The 19,351-nt window shown below is 48.7% G+C and overlaps 3 protein-coding genes across 7 annotated transcripts in view; 1 reads left to right on the forward strand and 2 right to left on the reverse strand.

Moving 5' to 3' along the window:
• SYTL3 (synaptotagmin like 3) overlaps nt 1–1,471 on the reverse strand; it is a 90,146-nt gene extending 88,675 nt beyond the window's left edge. For all 4 annotated transcript variants that reach the window (XM_070461511.1, XM_020889351.2, XM_070461510.1 and 1 more), the window contains exon 1: nt 1,390–1,471. The gene's annotated coding sequence lies outside the window, so the exon portion shown is untranslated. The remainder of the gene's footprint in view (nt 1–1,389) is intronic.
• A 4,672-nt stretch (nt 1,472–6,143) lies between these two features.
• DYNLT1 (dynein light chain Tctex-type 1) lies at nt 6,144–13,976 on the forward strand. The gene is made up of 5 exons (XM_020889354.2): nt 6,144–6,232; nt 8,916–8,957; nt 12,682–12,805; nt 13,161–13,238; nt 13,533–13,976. Exons 1-5 carry the CDS (start codon nt 6,206–6,208, stop codon nt 13,601–13,603), a joined length of 342 nt encoding a protein of 113 aa, XP_020745013.1. The 5' UTR covers nt 6,144–6,205; the 3' UTR covers nt 13,604–13,976.
• A 2,928-nt stretch (nt 13,977–16,904) lies between these two features.
• The window catches only part of TMEM181 (transmembrane protein 181), a 62,825-nt gene continuing 60,378 nt past the window's right edge, over nt 16,905–19,351 (reverse strand). For both annotated transcript variants that reach the window (XM_070461490.1, XM_020889355.2), the window contains exons 15-17: nt 19,080–19,169; nt 18,249–18,315; nt 16,905–17,867 (exon numbers count right to left, since the gene is read on the reverse strand). In XM_070461490.1, the coding sequence (XP_070317591.1) occupies nt 17,789–17,867; nt 18,249–18,315; nt 19,080–19,169 (236 nt within the window). In that variant the 3' untranslated portion in view covers nt 16,905–17,788. The remainder of the gene's footprint in view (nt 17,868–18,248; nt 18,316–19,079; nt 19,170–19,351) is intronic.

Consider the following 19,351-nt stretch of genomic DNA (forward strand, 5'->3'; position numbering starts at 1 on the left):
TATATGACATTGTGCATGTGCGGGCTTAAGTCTAGAAAACTTGACATCTAAACCGAGACAGGAGAAGGCTGGAAGTCTCTTCTGGAAAGGCCCCCACCACTCACAGTGGATATAGATATCTTGCCACCAAGAAAAAAAAAAAAAACAAAACCCAAGTGCTTTTTCAGAATCAAAGCTAAACACTGCAATAGAAACCCATGATATTTCAGACTTAAACTTGATCTTTTCTCGTGGAGGGATAAAGAAATGAGAACTGGTATTATTATCTTGCTCTTTACATGAGGTACCACTCATAATCGTTGCTATAATTTTTGTTGTACCAACCCCTATTATTTATTTAGCACTTACTCTGGACCAGAAGGCTTGACACATTTCTTTGCACGAACAGTCTCAGTCCTCATTACAGCCTTATGCCATCAAGACACCCATTTTACTGATGGGCAGAGTGAGGTTTGCAACAATTAAGTAATTTACCTAAACTCACACTCTAATCTGGGTCTGTTTAACTCCAAAGACTTATGCTTTGTTTAGACAGAAAAGTAAAGAATTTAGAATCTTCTACTGTCTTGGCTAAATAATCTTTTTCATACCAATTCTAACTTCTTAGTAGATACTTGGGCTTCCCGGGTTACGCTAGCGGTAAAGAAGTTGCCTGCCGATGCAGGAGATGTGGGTTCAATCCCTGGGTTAGGACGATTCCCTGGAGGAGGGCATGGCAACCCACTCTAGTTATTTTTGCCTGGAGAGTCCCATGGACAAAGGAGCCTGGCTGGCTACAGTCCATGGGGTCACAGGAGTCGAACACAACTGAAGCAACTTAATTAATCTCTAACATGTATTTTCTTCTCATAATCTCTCCTTTTGTCAAGAAGTTCTATCCTGGGGCTAAAGAAGCTGAATTGCAAGACATTTAAATTAGACCCCAGCTAACTTAATTTGTTAAATTTTAAAATCATATTTATGGTCCACTTCCAGACTAGAGATTATGGGGGATGAAAAAAAATCAGAGCCTGTGAAGTAAATTCAGAGCAAAACAGTAATAAACTGTATATAAGAATGTACAAACCAAAAAGGAAACCAAATGATGCTCATCACTGCCTTTGAAAAAATTCACACCACACAGCTTTGGGAGAGTGTTTTTCGGTGTGGATTGGTTTTTCAACTAACTCTAAAGTGTTCCTCCATTCCATTTAAATCATCCTTAGCCTACGTTTACAATGTGTACTATTCAATAAAATGACAAGTCATCCTTTGTCTAATTTCTCACTGCTGTTCTTTCCCACCTTTTCAAAGTCATCAGTGTAAAAGAAGTGATATTAACTGTAACCTCTGCCCACCCCACCCTTAACACAACCCACCCGAAGGGCTGGCCTCGGATGCTCAGCCTACCTTTGCCTCAGCTTCAAGACAGGAGACCAGGGGAGCTCGCTCTGGGGAAGAAAGTCAAGCTTTCTTCGAGTTAGAACCACTGACGTACTTCCCTTTCCTTCCGGTGGGCCGGGCAGGCGCCGAGAGCCTCTGTGGCTACCAGCTCCACATCACCAAGGACCCCGGGGATAAAGCCACCTCAACCACACCCAGGTGCTCTTGAAGGCCAACAGTTTACGTCTTTAGCTGGAGGAAAGACCATGCAATGCTTCCGCAGTGTTTCACTCGAGCAAGGAAACTCCCAGAGACACTGGAGGCTTCAATTAGTCAAACGTTCCCACCTTTGCGAGAGGTTTCTCATTGACCTCAAGTGTAAATGACTCATGTAATCACAGCTCAAAGAGCAGCTGTTAACTCAAGAGTCGACTTATAACAAGACTGGCCTGGACTTTTGGGGGTAAATTGCACGGAAGCATAGCATACATATGGGGCTTCCCAGGTGGCGCTGGTGGTCAAGAACCCGCCTGCCAATGCAGGAGACACAAGAGATGTGGGTTCGATCCCTGGGTTGGGAAAATCCCCTGGAGGAGGGCATGGCAACCCACTCCAGTATTCTTGCCTGGAGAATCCCATGGACAGAGGAGCCTGGTGGGCTACTGTTCATGGGGTCACAAAGAGTCGGACACAGCTGAGCAAGTGAGCACACGCACAGCACACATGGAATATGACACAAATCGTAAGAACAGCTGGATAAATTCTCCCAAAGTGAAGGCATCCAGATCAAGAAAAGAATTTTGAGCAGCGTCTCTGGAGCTTGCTCTGAACGACAAAATGTGTGCCTTTATGAGCAGCACCTACCTTCCTAACCAGCACTCGGAACACCGTCCCCCCCGACTTCCTTGCCCCTCAGTGGCTCTGGAGTCAGGTTGCTCCATCCCCCTGGTCCCAGTGAGGAGAAGACACGGGGCAGAGCCATAGCTACGATGGTCATGTACGTGAGCGACAAATACACCTCTCTTGTCATCGCCCATCAAGAGTCTAGGGTCATTTATTTCAGCAGCTAACCTAGCCTATGCTGACTGGTGCAGTGTGTCCATGTTTTTTATATACACAGAACTGATACACTATTTAATAACCATCACAGCTTGAAAATCAGCCAGTCAAGGACTTCCTTGGTGGTCCTGTGGTTAAAACTTTGTGTTTCCAATGCAGGGGGCATAGGTTTGATCCCTGGGTAGGGAACTAAGATCCCATATGCTGCATGGCTTAGCAAATAAATAAATAAATACTTCACTAAAAAAAAAAAGAAAGAAAAAAAGAAAATCAGCTAGTCAGAAGAAGCGCCCACTGTGCCCTGAGTTGTCCTTTAGTTGTTGGGTCTTAGGGATGAGGGGCGGGGGCCAGGACTGGGAGGAAGAGAGACCCAAGGGGTTCAGAGCAACAGCCACTAGCCGTTGGTACAGAGGTATTTCAGCCCCACTGTACCTGTGTTTCCCAGATGACAGCAGACCTAAATAAAGGCATTTCTTAGCTCTTCTTGTTAGCATGTGATTTCTCAGCACAGGATTCTCACTCTAGATGTGTGTTAGGCACAAGTTTATTTTCTTCTCCATTATAACATTACAGTCTTCAGACTAGTGTTTTGCAACTGCCGTCTTCATCATCATACGTATCGACATTATTAGTGACTTGGCATGACTCCACTGTACATCACAGTAACACACCCCTAACCTCAGGGGAAGGAAGGAAAACCTCGAACATACACAGGATAAGATTTGGATGGCAAAGGGCTGCAAAGCCCAGACAACACCAGGAGACACAACTGTGGCTGTGGATATCATTTACTGAGGTGACATGGCGAGGATTGTTAGGCCCACACTTGCTAAATAAGGCATTGACAATACCAATCCTTATTTCCAAAGAGTTTATCTAAGAGACTCCACTTGAAAGAAAGAAAGCACACGACACCTGCCAACCTATGGCTAAGCCCCAAATTGAAAAACAAACCCAAGAACCAATCCACTGACTGCACAAAATCTAAACATTATTCTAAAATATGGCTGAATACGGGAGATTCATAAGCAGTTCTGACTCAGTGTGTTTACACTCCAGGACTTCTGATGGACATTCATTCTTGGCAGAGCAGAAGTGCAAGTCACCTGCCAGATGCCACAGTGATTTTAAATTCCTTAGCCCTACAAAGTGTACATCAACTGGGCAGAACACAACACGTGCACTGCGCTTTCCCAAGCACTACAACATCACTGAGCCTAGAGGATTCAAGTCCTCACACTGACAGAAAGGAGATTTTCAAATTTTTCCATAGAGACCATATCCTAGTCAACTCCGCAGCTTCCGCTGAAGTTCACAGACTGCCACAAAGTCAGTGCTCACTGCATGTGTGCTAAGTGAACACACGGTCCTGAAGATAAACAGACCAATTTGTCCATTTCTGGGGCAGTCTCAATATAACTATGACGTGTATTACGATCACTGAATGAATAGTCTTTGACAGTTAAAACTGGAGAGTGGAACACAATGCAGATAAGCTGAGGTCATGCCATTTTTTTAAAAAGTTCACATTCACATGTTTTCTGTTGATTGATGCATTTGCTGGTGACTTTCAGTCACGATATAACTTAAGATGGAGTAGGAAATGGCAGCCTACTCCAGTATTCTTGCCTGGAGGATCCCATGGACAGAGGAGCCCGGTGGGCTAAGGTCCATGAGGTTGCAAAGGGTCGGACACGACTGAGCACACACATTATACTGTCTATGTGATTCAAAAGCATTATCAATGCCGTATCCCAGCAGCCATTCAGGACACTCACTTGAATTAGGAAATTCTTAAAAGGCTGTGGAGCAATTTAGAAAAGATGTCTCAAACCTAACTCGGAACCTGTCCACTCCTGCATTGGACATAATTCTAACACACTCAGCTAGTGGGCCTCTGGGGCCTCCCTATGGAAGCAGAAGAAAATCAGAAGAGGGAAAAGGTCCCTGCCTGACTGAAGAGGGTAGTGCTGCTGAGGAGCTGGAGCTGGGCAGGTGGGGTCAAGTGACCAAGAAGAACACTTAAAAAGAGATCTTGGGATCTCAAGAGAAGCTAGGTGTGGGGAAGACAAAACACAGAAATGGCCCGCTTAGCATCCCATGTAGACTGAGGCTTGAGGCTGAAACACTGGAAAAAGTGAGTGGAAGCCAGAATCACAGAAGCAGAAACCAGGTGTGAGAGAGCAGCCCATCGCCAACCAGCAGGTCCCCTTGGTCAGGTCAGGTGTCCAGGGCAAGGCAGCCTTGCGTCTTCCACCCTCCCCTCTCCCTTTCCCCACAAACCAGGAAGGTGATTGCATTTTCCTCCACTCCCAGTTCTCTGCAACTGGGTAGAAGGCAGAGCTAATGTGTGGGAGAATCATTCTTTTAACATGTTTTAATTGTGTGCTTACCACAGGCCAGGTACGATTGAAGGGGCAGGGGATCCATTAGTAAACCAACTGGATTTCTGCCAGCATGGAACTAAACTTCTATAGAGTAGAAACAAGGGTTGCAGATGAACTGAATGTGGGTGTTGCAGTTTAATTCTGCAAAGTCTCAGTGTCCCGTGGTCAAACCCTTCCTAGGAGGATGGGAAGTGGTTTTTAGCTACTGGGCTTTGGAGAGGTAAGAAGTGACAGCGTGACTTCGAGGGTGTCGTAAAAACAACAGAAAATGTAGCCCCAAAAGTCAAAGGTTTTAACCTCAGATCACATGCAAGCTGATACACCTATCCCAGCTCTTCTTGGAGAGCTGCTGAGAATTGCCCAGGGCAACCACTAATTTTTATAAAGACACTTGTATACAAGTTAAAGGTATGCCTAGGTCATTCTGGTCAAGGCTGCTAGCAAGTGTGCAGCATTTTACAACATTTTCTACCCCAAATAATGTTTTAATGGTACTTGAAGGGGGAAAAAAATTATATGGAAAACTTACTTCCCCAAAGGTAAGCTTCCTTCAGATCTAAAGTTTCCTAATCCTGAAACCCCAAAGGGAGCTGCAAACAACATCTCCGACAGCCCATCACGTTCAGAAATCACTTTACAGTTTGTTACTAAGTGTCCAAACCCGCTTGCATGTTCAAACCAATCCAACAAACTTCAGGGAGGTACAAACTTCAGGGAGCGGCCAGGACAGCCCTTCCCCTCCCGGTCTGGCTTTGTCCAGTTTGTTTTGTTTTAGCTAAGGCTGTTGGAGAAGACTCTTGAGAGTCCCTTGGACTGCAAGGAGATTCAACCAGTCAGTCCTAAAGGAAATCAGTCCTGAATACTCATTGGAAGGACTGATGTTGAAGCTGAAGCTCCAATACTTTGGCTACCTAATGCGAAGAGTGACTCATTAGAAAAGACCCTGATGCTCGGAAAGAGTGAAGGCAGGAGGAGAAGGGGACGACAGAGGATGAGATGGTTGGATGGCATTACCGACTCAATGGGCATGAGTTTGAGTAAACTCCAGTGAGTTGGTGATGGACAGGGAGGCCTGGCCTGCTGCAGTCCATAGGGTCGCAGAGAGACGAACACTACTGAGCGACTGAACTGAACTGTCCAGGGAGCTGCCTGGACACCCTGGTGGAGGGGAGGTGTCCCCAAGGAGACGCGCGGCTCCCGGATGGCGGGAGGAGCGGCGGGTCCCATCCCGCGTGCACTGCGGACGCCCGGGGGAGCACGAGTCGGAGGGAAAGGGCGGTGCCCTAGAGGAGGCGGGGCGCGAGCGGGGGGCGGTGTCTGAGCACAGGGGCGGGGTCTGAGCGCGCCTGCGCAGTGCGCTCCACTAGGGGAGGCGGCGGCGACGCGCGGGCTGCAAGATGGAAGACTACCAGGCCGCCGAGGAGGTAACCGCCCTGTGGGCTACAGGACGGGCGGGGGCCGTGGATGCCGGGTGCTGGTGGGCGGGCGGTGGCAGCCAGGGCCGTGTGCGGGCACCCGGGCTGCCTCTGGGCCTGGGTGGTGGCCGTTCCCGGCGCCCCGCCGAGCGCTTCGCAGCGACCCACCGCCTGGCGGACTCCGGGCGTCTTCGCCCTGTCCTGGGGGCCGGGGGCGCGGAGGGGGCGCGCCTCCCGTGGTTCCTCCGGAGCGGGCTCCGCAGGCCCGGACGCCTTCCTCCGGCGGGGCAACATCCCCCGGGGATCGCCTCTGCTGCGCCTCCGACCCCCTCCGGCCCCCTGCGTCCCCCGACTCCCTACGTCCCTCGGTCCCCTGCGTCCCCGGCCCTCCGCGTCCCCCGGCCCCCTGCGTCCCCCGGTCCCCTGCGTCCCCAGCCTTCCGCGTCCCCCCGGTCCCCTGCGTCCCCCGGCCCCCTGCGCCCTCGGCCTTCCGCTCCCCCCGACCTCGGCCGTCACTCGCGCCCTTTATTCCGAGCGCAGACCCCTGCCCAAGCGGATGGGGCAGGCTGAAGGCCGCGTGTGCGTCTGCCGGCTGATGTTTGCGAGTCTCCAGACTGACAGGCACACCTGACCCGCACGCCCAGTTACAGCTCCCCAAGGGGCCCCCAGTCCTGGACTGGCTGCTCTGGCAAGCAGGCAGACGCGCCCGCGAGGAGAACCTGCCTTTTTGTCTTGGGTTCCTCTCCTGCTCTCCACGCTGTGCGCGCGCCCACCGTGGCCACCGTCACTCACATTTCATTTGAGACAGTCCGATAGCTCCAATTTTGCGGGGGGGGGGGGGGGTAGTCATTGCCCCATTGAATTAGTCAGGTAAAGCATACACTTATTTGCCAAGCAGAAGGTATTCATTGTAACTACGTGTGCTGTTTCCTGGTTTTCCTTCCAGCTGATGAGCATTCAGGGAATGATAGCTGATGGCTGCTGCTCTTACAGAAGAGTTTCCCCTTTTCTTCTCGCTAAATAATTCTGGTTGAAGTATAAATAAATGGAGCCCTGTGTATTATGCAGCCTTCCTACCCAGCACGAACCTTCTCCGGTAGTGTCACCATCAATGTCCGAAGGGTGGTAGCAACCTAGGGGATATTTAGGGAGAAGCCACAGTTCAGGAGCATGGTGGCCAAGGAAAGCTTTTCCCTGTCAACTGTGCAGTCATGTTGGAGAATGGGTTGTATTACCGGAATTACTGAGTAACTTTGAGAAAGCAAATATAGAGGAAGTCCTTCAAACTGGAGTTTTTAATACTCTGCCTTCTTATTCCGGCCCTCACCAAGGAGGTGGCTCAGTGACTTCATTATTCCAGGTCTCAGCTGCGTATCTGAGAAATGAAGGGGCTCAACAGAATGGTGTGTGTTTTACATAAGATAAAGCCCTGGGAGGCTGAGACCATGACTGTCTTCTTTCTAGTAGGCCTGCCTTCCGTGCTTACTGACCTACAGAGGCAGCAGGTCAGTAACAGACCTACTGACCCCCACGGCTGCTAACTTCGTGTAGACGCCTGCCTCTTTGTAACTCTGCTCGTTCATCTTTCCTGCAGAAGCTGAGACTGCCCAGTGGGTTCTGTACAACCGCTCTACTTCCCACTAAAAGTCCACTGAAACGCCTCTTGCCCTTTCCCATGTTTTAACCACATGGAAACTTACACAGGGACTTTCTTGTATGGTTTAGAGCCACTGAGGCCTCTTGGAAGGATCTTTTAAACTTGGAGAAGTCATTTAAGATACTGCAGGTTTTCGTTAACTTGGTGAGCTGGCTTTGTCTCCAAGCATGACTTCTGAGTACAGTGGGTGAGGGGCTTCAGGCGGTCAACTCCTGACTCTCCTGGAGAGGAAGGGGCATCGCTGGTACTGGGCGTCGGTGGTCAGTAGCCCAGCGGGGCAGAGCACTCCGTGCCCACCTCTCTGCCTTCGTCCCGCCAGGATGCACTGGGGCTGAGGGCTGGGGCTGCCCCCGGGAAAGCGCTTCTAGAGCTCAGGAAGTGAGGTGCCTGGACTCGGAACCTTGTACCCGTTCAGATGCACCGCGTGTAAAAAGAAAGAAAACCACTAAAACTCCTGGCACTAGACGAGTGCTGGCAGCCCGCCTCCCAGCTCATCCTGATACACTGGCCAAGAACTGCTGTGCCTTCAGCTGAAGCCTGACAGAGTTGGGAAAGAAAATATTAACCAGAAATAGGAAAGTCATTGTAAATTTTACCACTAAGAGTGGTCTCAAAAACCAAAAGGTCTTAAGTTTCAAACCTCCTAATTAGTTTACATTAGGGAAAGAGTTAACTCTTACAAAAGTCAAGTAACTCATTGAACTTCCATATTTGTTAATGATCCTTGCAGCCAGTTGAAATGGACAGACAGGTTGAGATCTAAAGTGAACTTAGTCTTATGGATCATGGCATGATTAAAACAGACCAAAAAATCTTGAAATTGTATACATTGTACTCTAAGTCTCCTGCCTCTCACTAGCTCTGTGGTCCTCAGAGAGCTACTTAATGTTTTCCTCAGTAAAATGAACAGCCTGGTTAGATTATTTCTAAGGTCTTCATTTCTAAATTATTTCATTATCTAAATTTGCATTAATTAATGCAGTGGGAAAGGATCTTTTAAATCAATCGGGCTTAACTAATTTTTTCCCCTTACAGACTGCTTTTGTTGTTGATGAAGTGAGCAACATCGTAAAAGAGGTAAGAGAAAAAATGCTTCCTTTTTGAATGTTTGATTAGTGGCTTATCTGAGTGAAAATAATGTGTTTTAAATACTATCTTGGGAAAAAATAAATAAATAAATACTATCTTGGAATTGTTTCAGCTGAGCCTGTGTGTTTTGGCATTTCAAATAACAGTTGTTACTTCAATGAATATCTAGATAAGAATTACTCCCATATTATGTAAATTACAGATTTTAAATGAGAGGAAATTTTATATACTGGCATTATTATTGACTGTCACTAAGGCTTGGTTCTATAACCTTTTAGCATAAAAGACTCATGATATACAAATAAATATTTCCAATGTTTAATGAAGAGTGAATATTAAAAAATTTAACAACTTCTAGTCACTCAAGACCTGGTGTTGCACTTGGGGCTCTTTTTTTTTTTTTTACATTCCTAAACCATCCACTTTATTGACCATGGTACCCCCTTTAGATGATAAGAATGGGAGTCAAAAAGGCTATTTGCTCATTCATTCAAAAGTACACGTCAAGCGTGCATGAAGGGGACTGATGCCCAGAGAGTTTACAAAATTGGGGCGGGGAGGGCAGACATTTATCAGGTAATTACCCGGCATTCCTCGCATGGTGCTCTGAGGGACTAACCCATCTGGCGAGCTCAGAGCTGGGGTCTGGAGAAAACAGAAGAGTAGGGTGCTGTGCTATGTTGTGCTTGGTCGCTCAGTCGTGTCTGACTCTTTGTGACCCCATGGACTGTAGCCCGCCAGGCTTTTCTGTCCATGGGGCTTCTCCAGGCAAGAATACTGGAGTGGATTGCCATGCCCTCCTCCAGGGGATCTTCCTAATCCAGGGATCGAACCCAGATCTCTCAAATTGCAGGCGGATTCTTTACCGACTTCCCTGGTAGCTCAGAGGTTAAAGCGTCTGCCTGGAATGCAGGAGACACCGGTTCGATCCCAGAGTCGGGAAGATCCCTGGAGAAGGAAATGGCAACCCACTCCAGTACTCTTGCCTGGAGGATCCCATGGAGGGAGGAGCCTGGTGGGCTACAGCCCATGGGGTCGCAAGGAGTCGGACACGACTGAGCGACTTCAGACTCACTGAGTGACTTCACTTCTTTACCGACTGAGCTACCAGGAAAGCCCAAGAATACTGGAGGGGATAGCCTGTTCCTTCCCCAGGGGATCTTCCCGACCCAGGAATCAAGCCAGGGTCCCTTGCATTGCAGGCAGATGCTTCACCCGCTGAGCTACCAGGGAAGCCCCAGGAGTAGGGTTAACTTAGTAAAAAGAGGGGAACAGATATACCAGAAAGTGCAAGGACCCTGTGGTAAGGAATGTCCTGGTATGTCTGAGGGATTTGTAGGGAGGTGGGGGTGTCTGGACTAGTGTGGGGTGCTGGGGAGAGCACCTGGGGCAGGAATGAGGCCAGAAATGGCTTTCCTGGTCAGTTGTTCCCCCAGACCCCTGTATGTTGAGCACATAGTGAAGCCGGTGGCTCAAAGATGGTTGCTGGATTATCTCAGTTGAACAATACCATTTGAAGTTTTCTGTATGATTTGAAATTGACTTTAATGCAAACTGGTATTAATGCAAGTTATTGACAAATGCCAGAGTGATTAAAGAACTCCAACCTATTTTTGTGAGCATCATCAAAATGCAAAGTGATTTAAAAAAAAAAAAGGCAAAGTGATCTTGTTCTGCCATATACAGTATTCCATATGAGGCATTATTTTTTAGCTGCTTTGCTGCTTTGCAGATTTTTAACACACTGCTTTTCATTGTTTTTCAAAATACAGTGTTTCTTAGGAACACAGTGGGGAGCAGGAAGATGGGTGAATTTCACTAGAACTGTGAGAAGTGGAGTTGGTTTGTTAGGAAGCCTGCTCGGGTCTCACTGTTTTCTGCAGTCTTTGACTTGGTTGCCAGGCAGCAAGTTTGATACTACTGCAGCCAGAACTTCCCAGTCTCCCTGGAAGCACAAGTAACATTGCGGTCAATGTTCCTTTCATGTTGATCACCCAATCACTCACTTCAGCAGCTTTTTCTGCCCCTGGGCAGTAGGTTAATTCTGTACTCAAGCTATTGTTAAGTATTGCATAGTAGTAAACTTGGATGGGTCCAAAATTAGAGAAAGGTTTTCCTCCCTCCCTGAAAAACAGTGAATTCCAAAGTGAGTGTGGAGAGAACGGCCAGAGTTAGTGGTTTAGCTTGAGTGCAGCACCCACTTCTTTGACAGAGCTGCTGCGTGCTCGCTCAGCCGTGTCCGATTTGTTGTGACCCCATGGACTAGCCTGCCAGGCTCCTCTGTCTATGGGATTATCCCAGCAAGAACACTGGAGCAGGTTGCCATTTCCTCCTCCAGGGGATCTTCCTGACCCAGAGGTTGAACCTAAGTCTCCTGTACCTCCTGCATTGGCAAGTGGATTCTTCACCACGGAGCCATCTGGGAAGCCCTATTTGACAAAGCTGAGCCCAGACCTATTAATACCTTCATCCCCTGAAACCAGGTCGGGCATCAGCATAAAGGGCCCAGAAAACCATAGAATAGGAATATCCTCACTACCAACTTGACCAAGAGGTAAGGCCAGGGACCATGTGTATTCCTGAATAACCCCTGAAACACACAGCATGAACCGTCCCAGAATACAGCACAGAAGAGAAGCCAAGTAATTTCATAATAAAAAATGCGTCACAAACTTAAATAAGGTTTTGGAATAGATAGAGCAGTTCTTTAGTTTTCTGAAAAACATACTTCTGTGATAACATTTCCAGAAAATGCTGAATTGAGTAAAGGAAGTATTTGTAAATGCATGATTATCTGGATAGGTTTGTACATTGTGGATTATACAACCCACAAAGATTGCTCTAACTACTGTACTTTTAAGAAAGCAATAGGCAAAGGGAAGTATTTTCTAGCCTCAGTGGGAAGAAAACACGTTGCTTATCTCTAGATAATTAATCACAACAGCAAACATTAAATTCAGTCAAAATGTTTAAAAAATTTGACAGCTGCTATATAATTACATATTTTAAAAAATGAATAAAGAGGGCTTTCCTGATGGCTCAGTGATAGAGTCCGCCTGCAAGTTCAGGAGACGGGTTTGAGCCCTGACCTGGGACGATCCCATATGCCAAGGAGCAGCCATGCCCAGGTGCCACAGCTGTTGAGCCTCTGCTCTGGCGCCTGGGAGCCAACACCTGAGCCCACGCGCCACGAGCAGAGAAGCGATGAGAAGGCCAAGCACCGAAACTAGGAGTAGCCTCGTCTCGCCGCACCTAGAGAGAGTCCCTGCAGCAGCGAGGACCCGGTACAGCCAAAGACAAACAAACATTTAAAAATGAACAGAGGACCTCTTGATAGCCCAGTGACTAAGAATCTGCCTTCCAATGCCAGGGACGTGGGTTCCATCCCTGGTTGGGGAGCTACGATCCCACGTGCCATGGAATAACTAGACCCACACACTGCAGCAAAGATCCCAAGTGCTGCAACTAAGACCCAGTGCAGCCAAAAATTTAAAACTGATAGTAAAGTAAAAGTGAAAGATAAAACATTCAAATGGAATACCGCTAAAAGGTATGTTTGCAAAGGAGTCCTCATGGTTGCCAGCAAGCTTACTTTCACTTTATGCAAAGTGTAACTTGGCAGTTCTTTGGGCGCAGTGCTCACATGCTGACCTCAGGAGCGGCCGGAAGGGGGCGCTGTGCTAACAGTGACCGACTGTGCTCTGCCTTCCAGGCCATAGAGAGTGCCATCGGGGGCAACGCCTATCAGCACAGCAAAGTCAATCAGTGGACCACAAACGTAGTGGAACAGACCTTAAGCCAACTCACCAAGCTGGGGAAACCATTTAAGTACATCGGTAATGCACCTTTGCTTCTGGTTGGTGGTGGTGGGTCTTTAAGTACCGCGAGTCTGTGGGAGGAGACAGCAGAGACGGTTCCTGGAGGAGCATGTCACCGGCCTGTGCACACCCGCCCAGCTGGGCTGTGTGGCTGCAGGAACGACTGCAGACCACGTCCCAGGACTTCACAGCATTTTAGATCCGACACTTTTAGAGTAAGCGCGTGGTGCGGTGTCTGTGCTAGGACCAGGCGCTCTACCCTAGAGTCATTTTCATTTTGAACGTCAGCCATGTGATCTACTGCACACATGAGGACAGAGAGGAATGTGAGTTGCCAAGTAGATTCCTCTGGTAAAAGCTTGTTTTTCTTTAGTGACCTGTGTGATCATGCAGAAGAACGGCGCGGGCCTGCACACGGCAAGCTCCTGCTTCTGGGACAGCTCCACCGACGGTAGGTTTTCCCGACGGTAGGTTTTCCCTCCCCGGGAAGGGCTGTCCCCAGCACGTCCCTGGGGGACCCTGCTGCCATCTAGACTGTGCAGAGCCTGTTTTAGGAAATGTGGGTTGGTTGTTTCATGTCTTTGAATGCATATTTATTAGAGTTGCCTTTTAAAATGTTTTATAGAAGAGAGAAGGGCTGACCTTCTTTGTTGGGTACAGAGTACTGAGTGTTTGGCCTGATCCTGAGAACTCGGAAGACCTGGCTCTTCCGGTTTTCAGTGCGACCCTCCTCCTCCCCCCGCAGGGAGCTGCACCGTGCGATGGGAGAACAAGACCATGTACTGCATTGTCAGCGCCTTCGGACTGTCTATCTGAAAGCCCCGCCCCGCCCCTGACCTTTCTCCTTCCACCCCGTCCCTTCTCTCCCATCTTCTAACCACCAGCCGTCTATTCAGCGATCACCTTTCTCATCCTAAGTGTGTTTTTGTGGCACTCTCAACGTGTAGAGAAAAAAACCAAATAACCACACTGCTCTCTGTGACCTGCACACCAAGTCAGAGGCATTACCACCACAGGTAGTCAGGAGCCTCTCCTGCCACTTGTCTTAACTCTGAATGTTTCTTCTTAAAGGTGCTAAAAGCCGAAATCTGCTAGTGTGAAACTTTCTCTACTCTCTGAAACGATTCAAATACACTAATTTTCCATACTTTGTACTTTTTGTTAGAATAATAAATTATTCCAATTTAAAGTGTGTGTTTTCTTCATAATCTAAATAGTATCACAGGTGAATTCTCCATATTTAGTTGCTGGCTTTAGAATCTGTAAAACTGTAAAAAAAAAAAGCAGGAAAGGTTGCAGTCCTGCTTTGGTTCTCTTCCAGTACGGTGAACATTGCTGATCGACCACCCGGGGGGTGGGGGGCGCTTGACTGCTTTGCTGTGTCCTGGTTGGATTTCTGCCCCGAGCATCAGTCACTCTTCACTCTCAAGTCCGTCCTCTTCTGGAGCTTCGAGGGCAGGAAGTGGGCAGGCTGGACTGTTCTGTTAGCCAAAGGACTTGAAGCCACACTCTCGGCCCAGACCCGACCCACAACACAGCAGTTTCTACGCTTGTCTGTTTTTCAGTAGCAATCAAAATAAACGTGTTTTAGTACTTTACTGCTTACGCAGTGTTTTCACAGTGACTCACTTTGTGTCCACAATAATTAGCCCATTAACAAGTCAGAAAAGGTGTTGGGAGGTTATCTGATTTAAAGTCATATCCAAGTTAAGTGAGGAGGGGGGGGCCCAAACCCTGTTCTTAACGATCTCGCCTTCAAGGCTTGTCCAGGGCCATGTTCACACGACGATAGACACACCTCTGCATCACCTGCTGAATTGGAAAAAAGCCCTGCTCTCATCCCTAAAGTGCCTAAACGGTCACCTTAACGCCACACGCAGAGAGGAAACCACTGTACATAAACAGGATCAAATATTAACAATGTATTAACGTCCACCAGAATGGTAGTAAAAGGTTAAAGACTTACACGATTTGAAGAAAAACCAGAGTAGAGAAACGCAGTCTCAATGAAGCCACTCCCACAGTGTGAATCTGCCGTAAATAAACGTTTATTGATGTCTGATTACAGTGATCGTTCTGTGACCCAGGGTACTGTGCTTGCTGACACACTTCTGAGGTCTAATACTCAGCTCTAGCTTTCCCATTGAGCCTAAAATTTAGAGTTGTTTTATTTTACAAATATTTACAGTCCTTTTGTAAAAAGGCAGCTTTCAGTAGCAGAAAATTCTGTGTTTCATAGTCTGGTGTTACATTCTTGTGTCCTATGTCCTCAACTAGATGTCCCTTTTCATCACCCCTTCTCTGAGCTTCAGTGTTTTTCCCTGTGACGAGGATTCCAGGAAATAAGCTACTGACCACATCATAACATACTGAACATTAACTATACCTTGAGTAAACAGTTCACAGAATACTTGAGGCTGGTGACATTTGTCTTGTAACCTGCCCATTTAGCAAGCTGGCTTTACATACTGAATCTGAACTTTTATTGCAATCTGTAATTATGTACAGGAACAATCTTACAAACCTTGAATATATTTTATATATCCCCTTCTTTAGCCTTTCAAATGGGGCTTAAGAGAGAAAACTGCATCACTGCACTGCTTTAATGATTTAATAATAAATCAAGCGGACCTTTATCCTCATGGATAATGAAGCTCTCTCTAGGGAAACTGAAAGGTCTATGGTCATCTTCCAGGTTCCCCAGACTAGACCAGTATAAAAATTTATCCCCAAGATGATGTTATTCATGCCGTTACCATGGAAAAACTAAAGTCAGCCCTTTGGATTTTTAATTTAAGTTTATAGAACTCTGATAACCCTCCAAGACCAAAAAAATAATAATTTTCTTGCTATCGTCTAAGGTTTCTGGCAGACTTTAGTGTTATAACCTAGTACCTATGGCACATGCTAAATGCTATATACTTTAAGCAAATTTTTACATGGAAGATGTAATATGTTGACATATATGATACACCAGAGAAGATAAATTGAAAATGCACGATTTAATAAAGAACCATTTCCCCCTTAAGTACTTTCTTTTATAACTTCCTTGTTTCGAACCTAGTTACAAAAGTTAATAAATACTCCCTTATTTTTCATTTTACTGACCTGATGCTATCAAGAATCAACCTACGTAGATCAATCATCAGTTAACAGTTAAACTACAGGACAAGGATAAGTTGTAAAAATGCCTAAATGTGTATAGCTAAATGCCTCAGATACTTTACTGATAAATAACAGCATTCCAAATTATGGACAGTTATAACGATTAAATCGTGTAAACTATAACATACTAGAATACATTAATCAGCACAAGTAACTTTTCATCAGTTTACATAAAATTACTTATAGTGAGTTTTAATAGAAGTAAGTTTGGTAACAAAATTTTTTCAATACCTCTGAATATACAGAATAAAAAAAAAGGAATCACATCATTGCAGATGTAAAAACTATGTAAACTTGAATTACCCTTGCAACAACACAACTGAATCCAAACTTTTCTTATTTACAGGGTTTTAAAAACAAATATAAATGGAATACATATTAAAGGTACGTTAAATTAAAAAGAAAAATATGAAGTCATAATAAATAGTCTTTCAGGAAGCTCTCTAAGGCCCCAGCACTACCTGAAGTGGACTATGCCTTTGAGCTCTGCATGTTAGCTGGAGAGTTGATGCACAGATGGAGAAAGTGGAGGTGCTGTCTGCAGGGTGGAACCATCATGCCCCTGCCTGTTGTGTTTGCCCGGACGGCAGCATCAGGATGTCTGCAGCGCTCACAGGTGAACCGTTCAAGGGAGATGAGTGTGCACGCGAGAGAAGAGGCAAAGGAGACAGCTCCACCCCCCACGCCCGGTCCTGACAGACAGGAGCTGGGCTCCCCAGGGCCTTCTCCCAGATCCCGCAGCTCCAGACGGCACTTGCGCAGAGCAGTTCACCCGTTTCTCTGACGGTGCACACACCTGACGACGGTGTGAGGCTCAAGGCAGGAATGATTCCCCACGTACCGTCTCCCCACAGGTGTTCTTCCGTAAACCATCTAAAAATGTGTTACCTTCTTGCACCTAGTTTCCAAATGTGAAGCTGAAGAACTTTTTGGCAATAACGAATCTGTAGTATTGTATCAGACACTTGTTTAGCTTTTATTTAAAAAAACAAAAAGAGCTCTACAGGGGTATGGTCCTTAGCAGAGCCACACTGCTCGCTGGAGTTTCATGGGCACCCTCCCCCCACCCCAACCACAGGGGCCTCATCCATGTTTATGACGTAAGGCTCACAGGCCTCTAGAAGACTCTTGACAGTGAGACCCTTCCCTGTCAACTGGAGATGATGACCTCTCAATCCTTAAGGCACCCTGTCGAACCCTCCTCAGAACTCCGAGACACTCTTCACCTCGAACCTGCCCACCCAGCCTCCCTCTCCCCATCAACAGCCGTTGCTTACACGTCTCATAGCAACTGACCCCGGTGACCCATCACTGGAGATGCGTGGTCATCAGGAGCCCCGGCCGCTCAGCGGGGAAGGACTGCCCTCGTGGGGCAGCCTCAGAAATGGGCTTCCCTCTGAAGGGTCGGCAACCGGTGCCACAGGGCAGGGGAGAAAGGGAGGGAGACGGGGGAATGCCACCACGCTGCGGGCCACACTCACAAAGGCTTCCCGGGAACTCAAAATCAGCAAACTTTTTTTTAAAGCACGTAATTCTCTCTACTAAGAACAGGAATGATTTCTTTCTCACCACTGAAAACAGCTTGTCTCTCATCATCTGGAATCTCTGAAAAGATGATTTGGCTGTCTAAAACTTTTTGTCAGGGCCTCTCTTCCCAAATAAATGTCAGTGTGACGGTACATTTAGGCCCAACATTTAAATTAGTCCTCAGTTTCGGTTTTCCTCTCAAACATATGTAAACGAATGAGGACCAGGGCGTCTCTGAGCGTCAGATACGGGCGGTCCGGGGAAGGCAGGCGGGGGCGCGCTCGCCAGGCCCAGGACGGCGGCCGGGCCTCAGTCGCTCTCAGAGCCCTCCTTGTACTGGGCCCGGATGGCCTGGCCGTTCTGCAGGGGCATCTCTTCATAGTCACTCCTGTCACAGAAGAGACCTCTGACACCCGGGCTCCGACAGCGCAGACGTCCTCTCCTCTCCACGCCGCGGCGCCCTCCCGAGAGCCCGGCCCCTGCTCGCCCGCCCCGTTCCTCCCGCCTCCACCGCCTCCTCCAGCCCGCCGCCCAGCACCAGCGCCTCCTCCTGCAGTCACCGCGCGCGCAGATGCCCAGCAGGAAGGCACGCGGCCCCTCCTGAGCACAGAAAACCAGGGGTCGCAGACACGCCCGGGTGGACCGAAAGGGACGATACCGTGAAAACCGCCTCAGAAGGATCGCCAGCCTCCTCGGTGAACGCGCAGAGAGGCAGGCTGAGCGCTTCCCGCGGGACAGCGAGCCTTTAGCAGGGACGGGACTGACTTACCCGTAGATCACGTCGTCGTCCGAGTCGTTGAGCATGGAGAAGGCGGGGTTGTCCTTCAGCTGCGACTCTGAAAACCAACAAGCATTGTCGTGTCGTTAGCCCGGAGAGGCCGGTGCCGTCCTAGGAAGAGGAGGAGGATCGGAGACAGCTGGGTTCGGGTCCCCGCCTCCACCGGTTATGCTGGTGTGTGTGAGCCGGGCAGGGGTTCCGAGTCCTGGGCGGGGGGACGTGCTCTCACCCACAGGCCGGGACAGCGTGGGGTGCCTTGGTGGGAGCCTGAGGGGGCTGGGCCCCCCAGAGGAGACCGAGAGCCAGTTGCACCTGCCCCGGGTTCCCCCAGGTCTGCTCGAGAGCCAGGCCGCCCCCGGTCCCAGTCCATCACCACGGATGGGAGCACCGGACACCGCTGGGGCCTCGGGCACGTGCTGGCAACTCCTCCACGGACAGCCTGTGGCTGGGCTCGCCAAGAGCTGCCCGGGTTCCAGAGAGCTCGCCCCCTTCTCATCCCGGGCGGGAGGGCTGCTGGGTGTGCTTTGGTTTGGTCCTTGGGGAGGTGGGCTGGGGGTACATTTGGGGTTCTACTGATGGTCACGGCACTCGTGTTCCACAGATCATTTCAGGGCACTGGGCGGGGGTCATGATGCTCGTGTCAGGGCCCAGAGACACGCTCGTTTCTGGCATGGGGGCTGTAACGACACAGAGCCTGCTGGGTGCCACCTGCGGCTCAGGGCTCACTGTGAGCGCCCACCTGGTCCCCCTGGTCCAGAGCAGACTCTGCAGCCACGGGGGCCCTGCCCAGGGGAGGTGGGCGGGGGTCAGGGCGCAGCTTACCATACAGGGCGTTCTTCGAGGGCGAGTACACAAAGGCCAAAGTGTAGAGGTAAAAGTTCAACAAGCCGTAGAAAGACAAGAATTCAGCTGGTGACACCGGTCAAGGGAAGCAGCGGTCCCGGCCATGGTCTCCTTGGTCAGGTCAGCCGGCCCCTCCCCCAACCAGCTAGGCCCTCGGGGGTCCACGCCCAGACGTCAGGGCACCACAGGGCAGGCCCACGGCCAGAGGTCACGGTAACCTTCCCGGGGCACCTGGAACCCCTAGGCGAGCC

Source organism: Odocoileus virginianus, chromosome 34, assembly GCF_023699985.2.
Source record: "Odocoileus virginianus isolate 20LAN1187 ecotype Illinois chromosome 34, Ovbor_1.2, whole genome shotgun sequence".
Classification (NCBI taxonomy): Eukaryota; Metazoa; Chordata; class Mammalia; order Artiodactyla; family Cervidae; genus Odocoileus; species Odocoileus virginianus.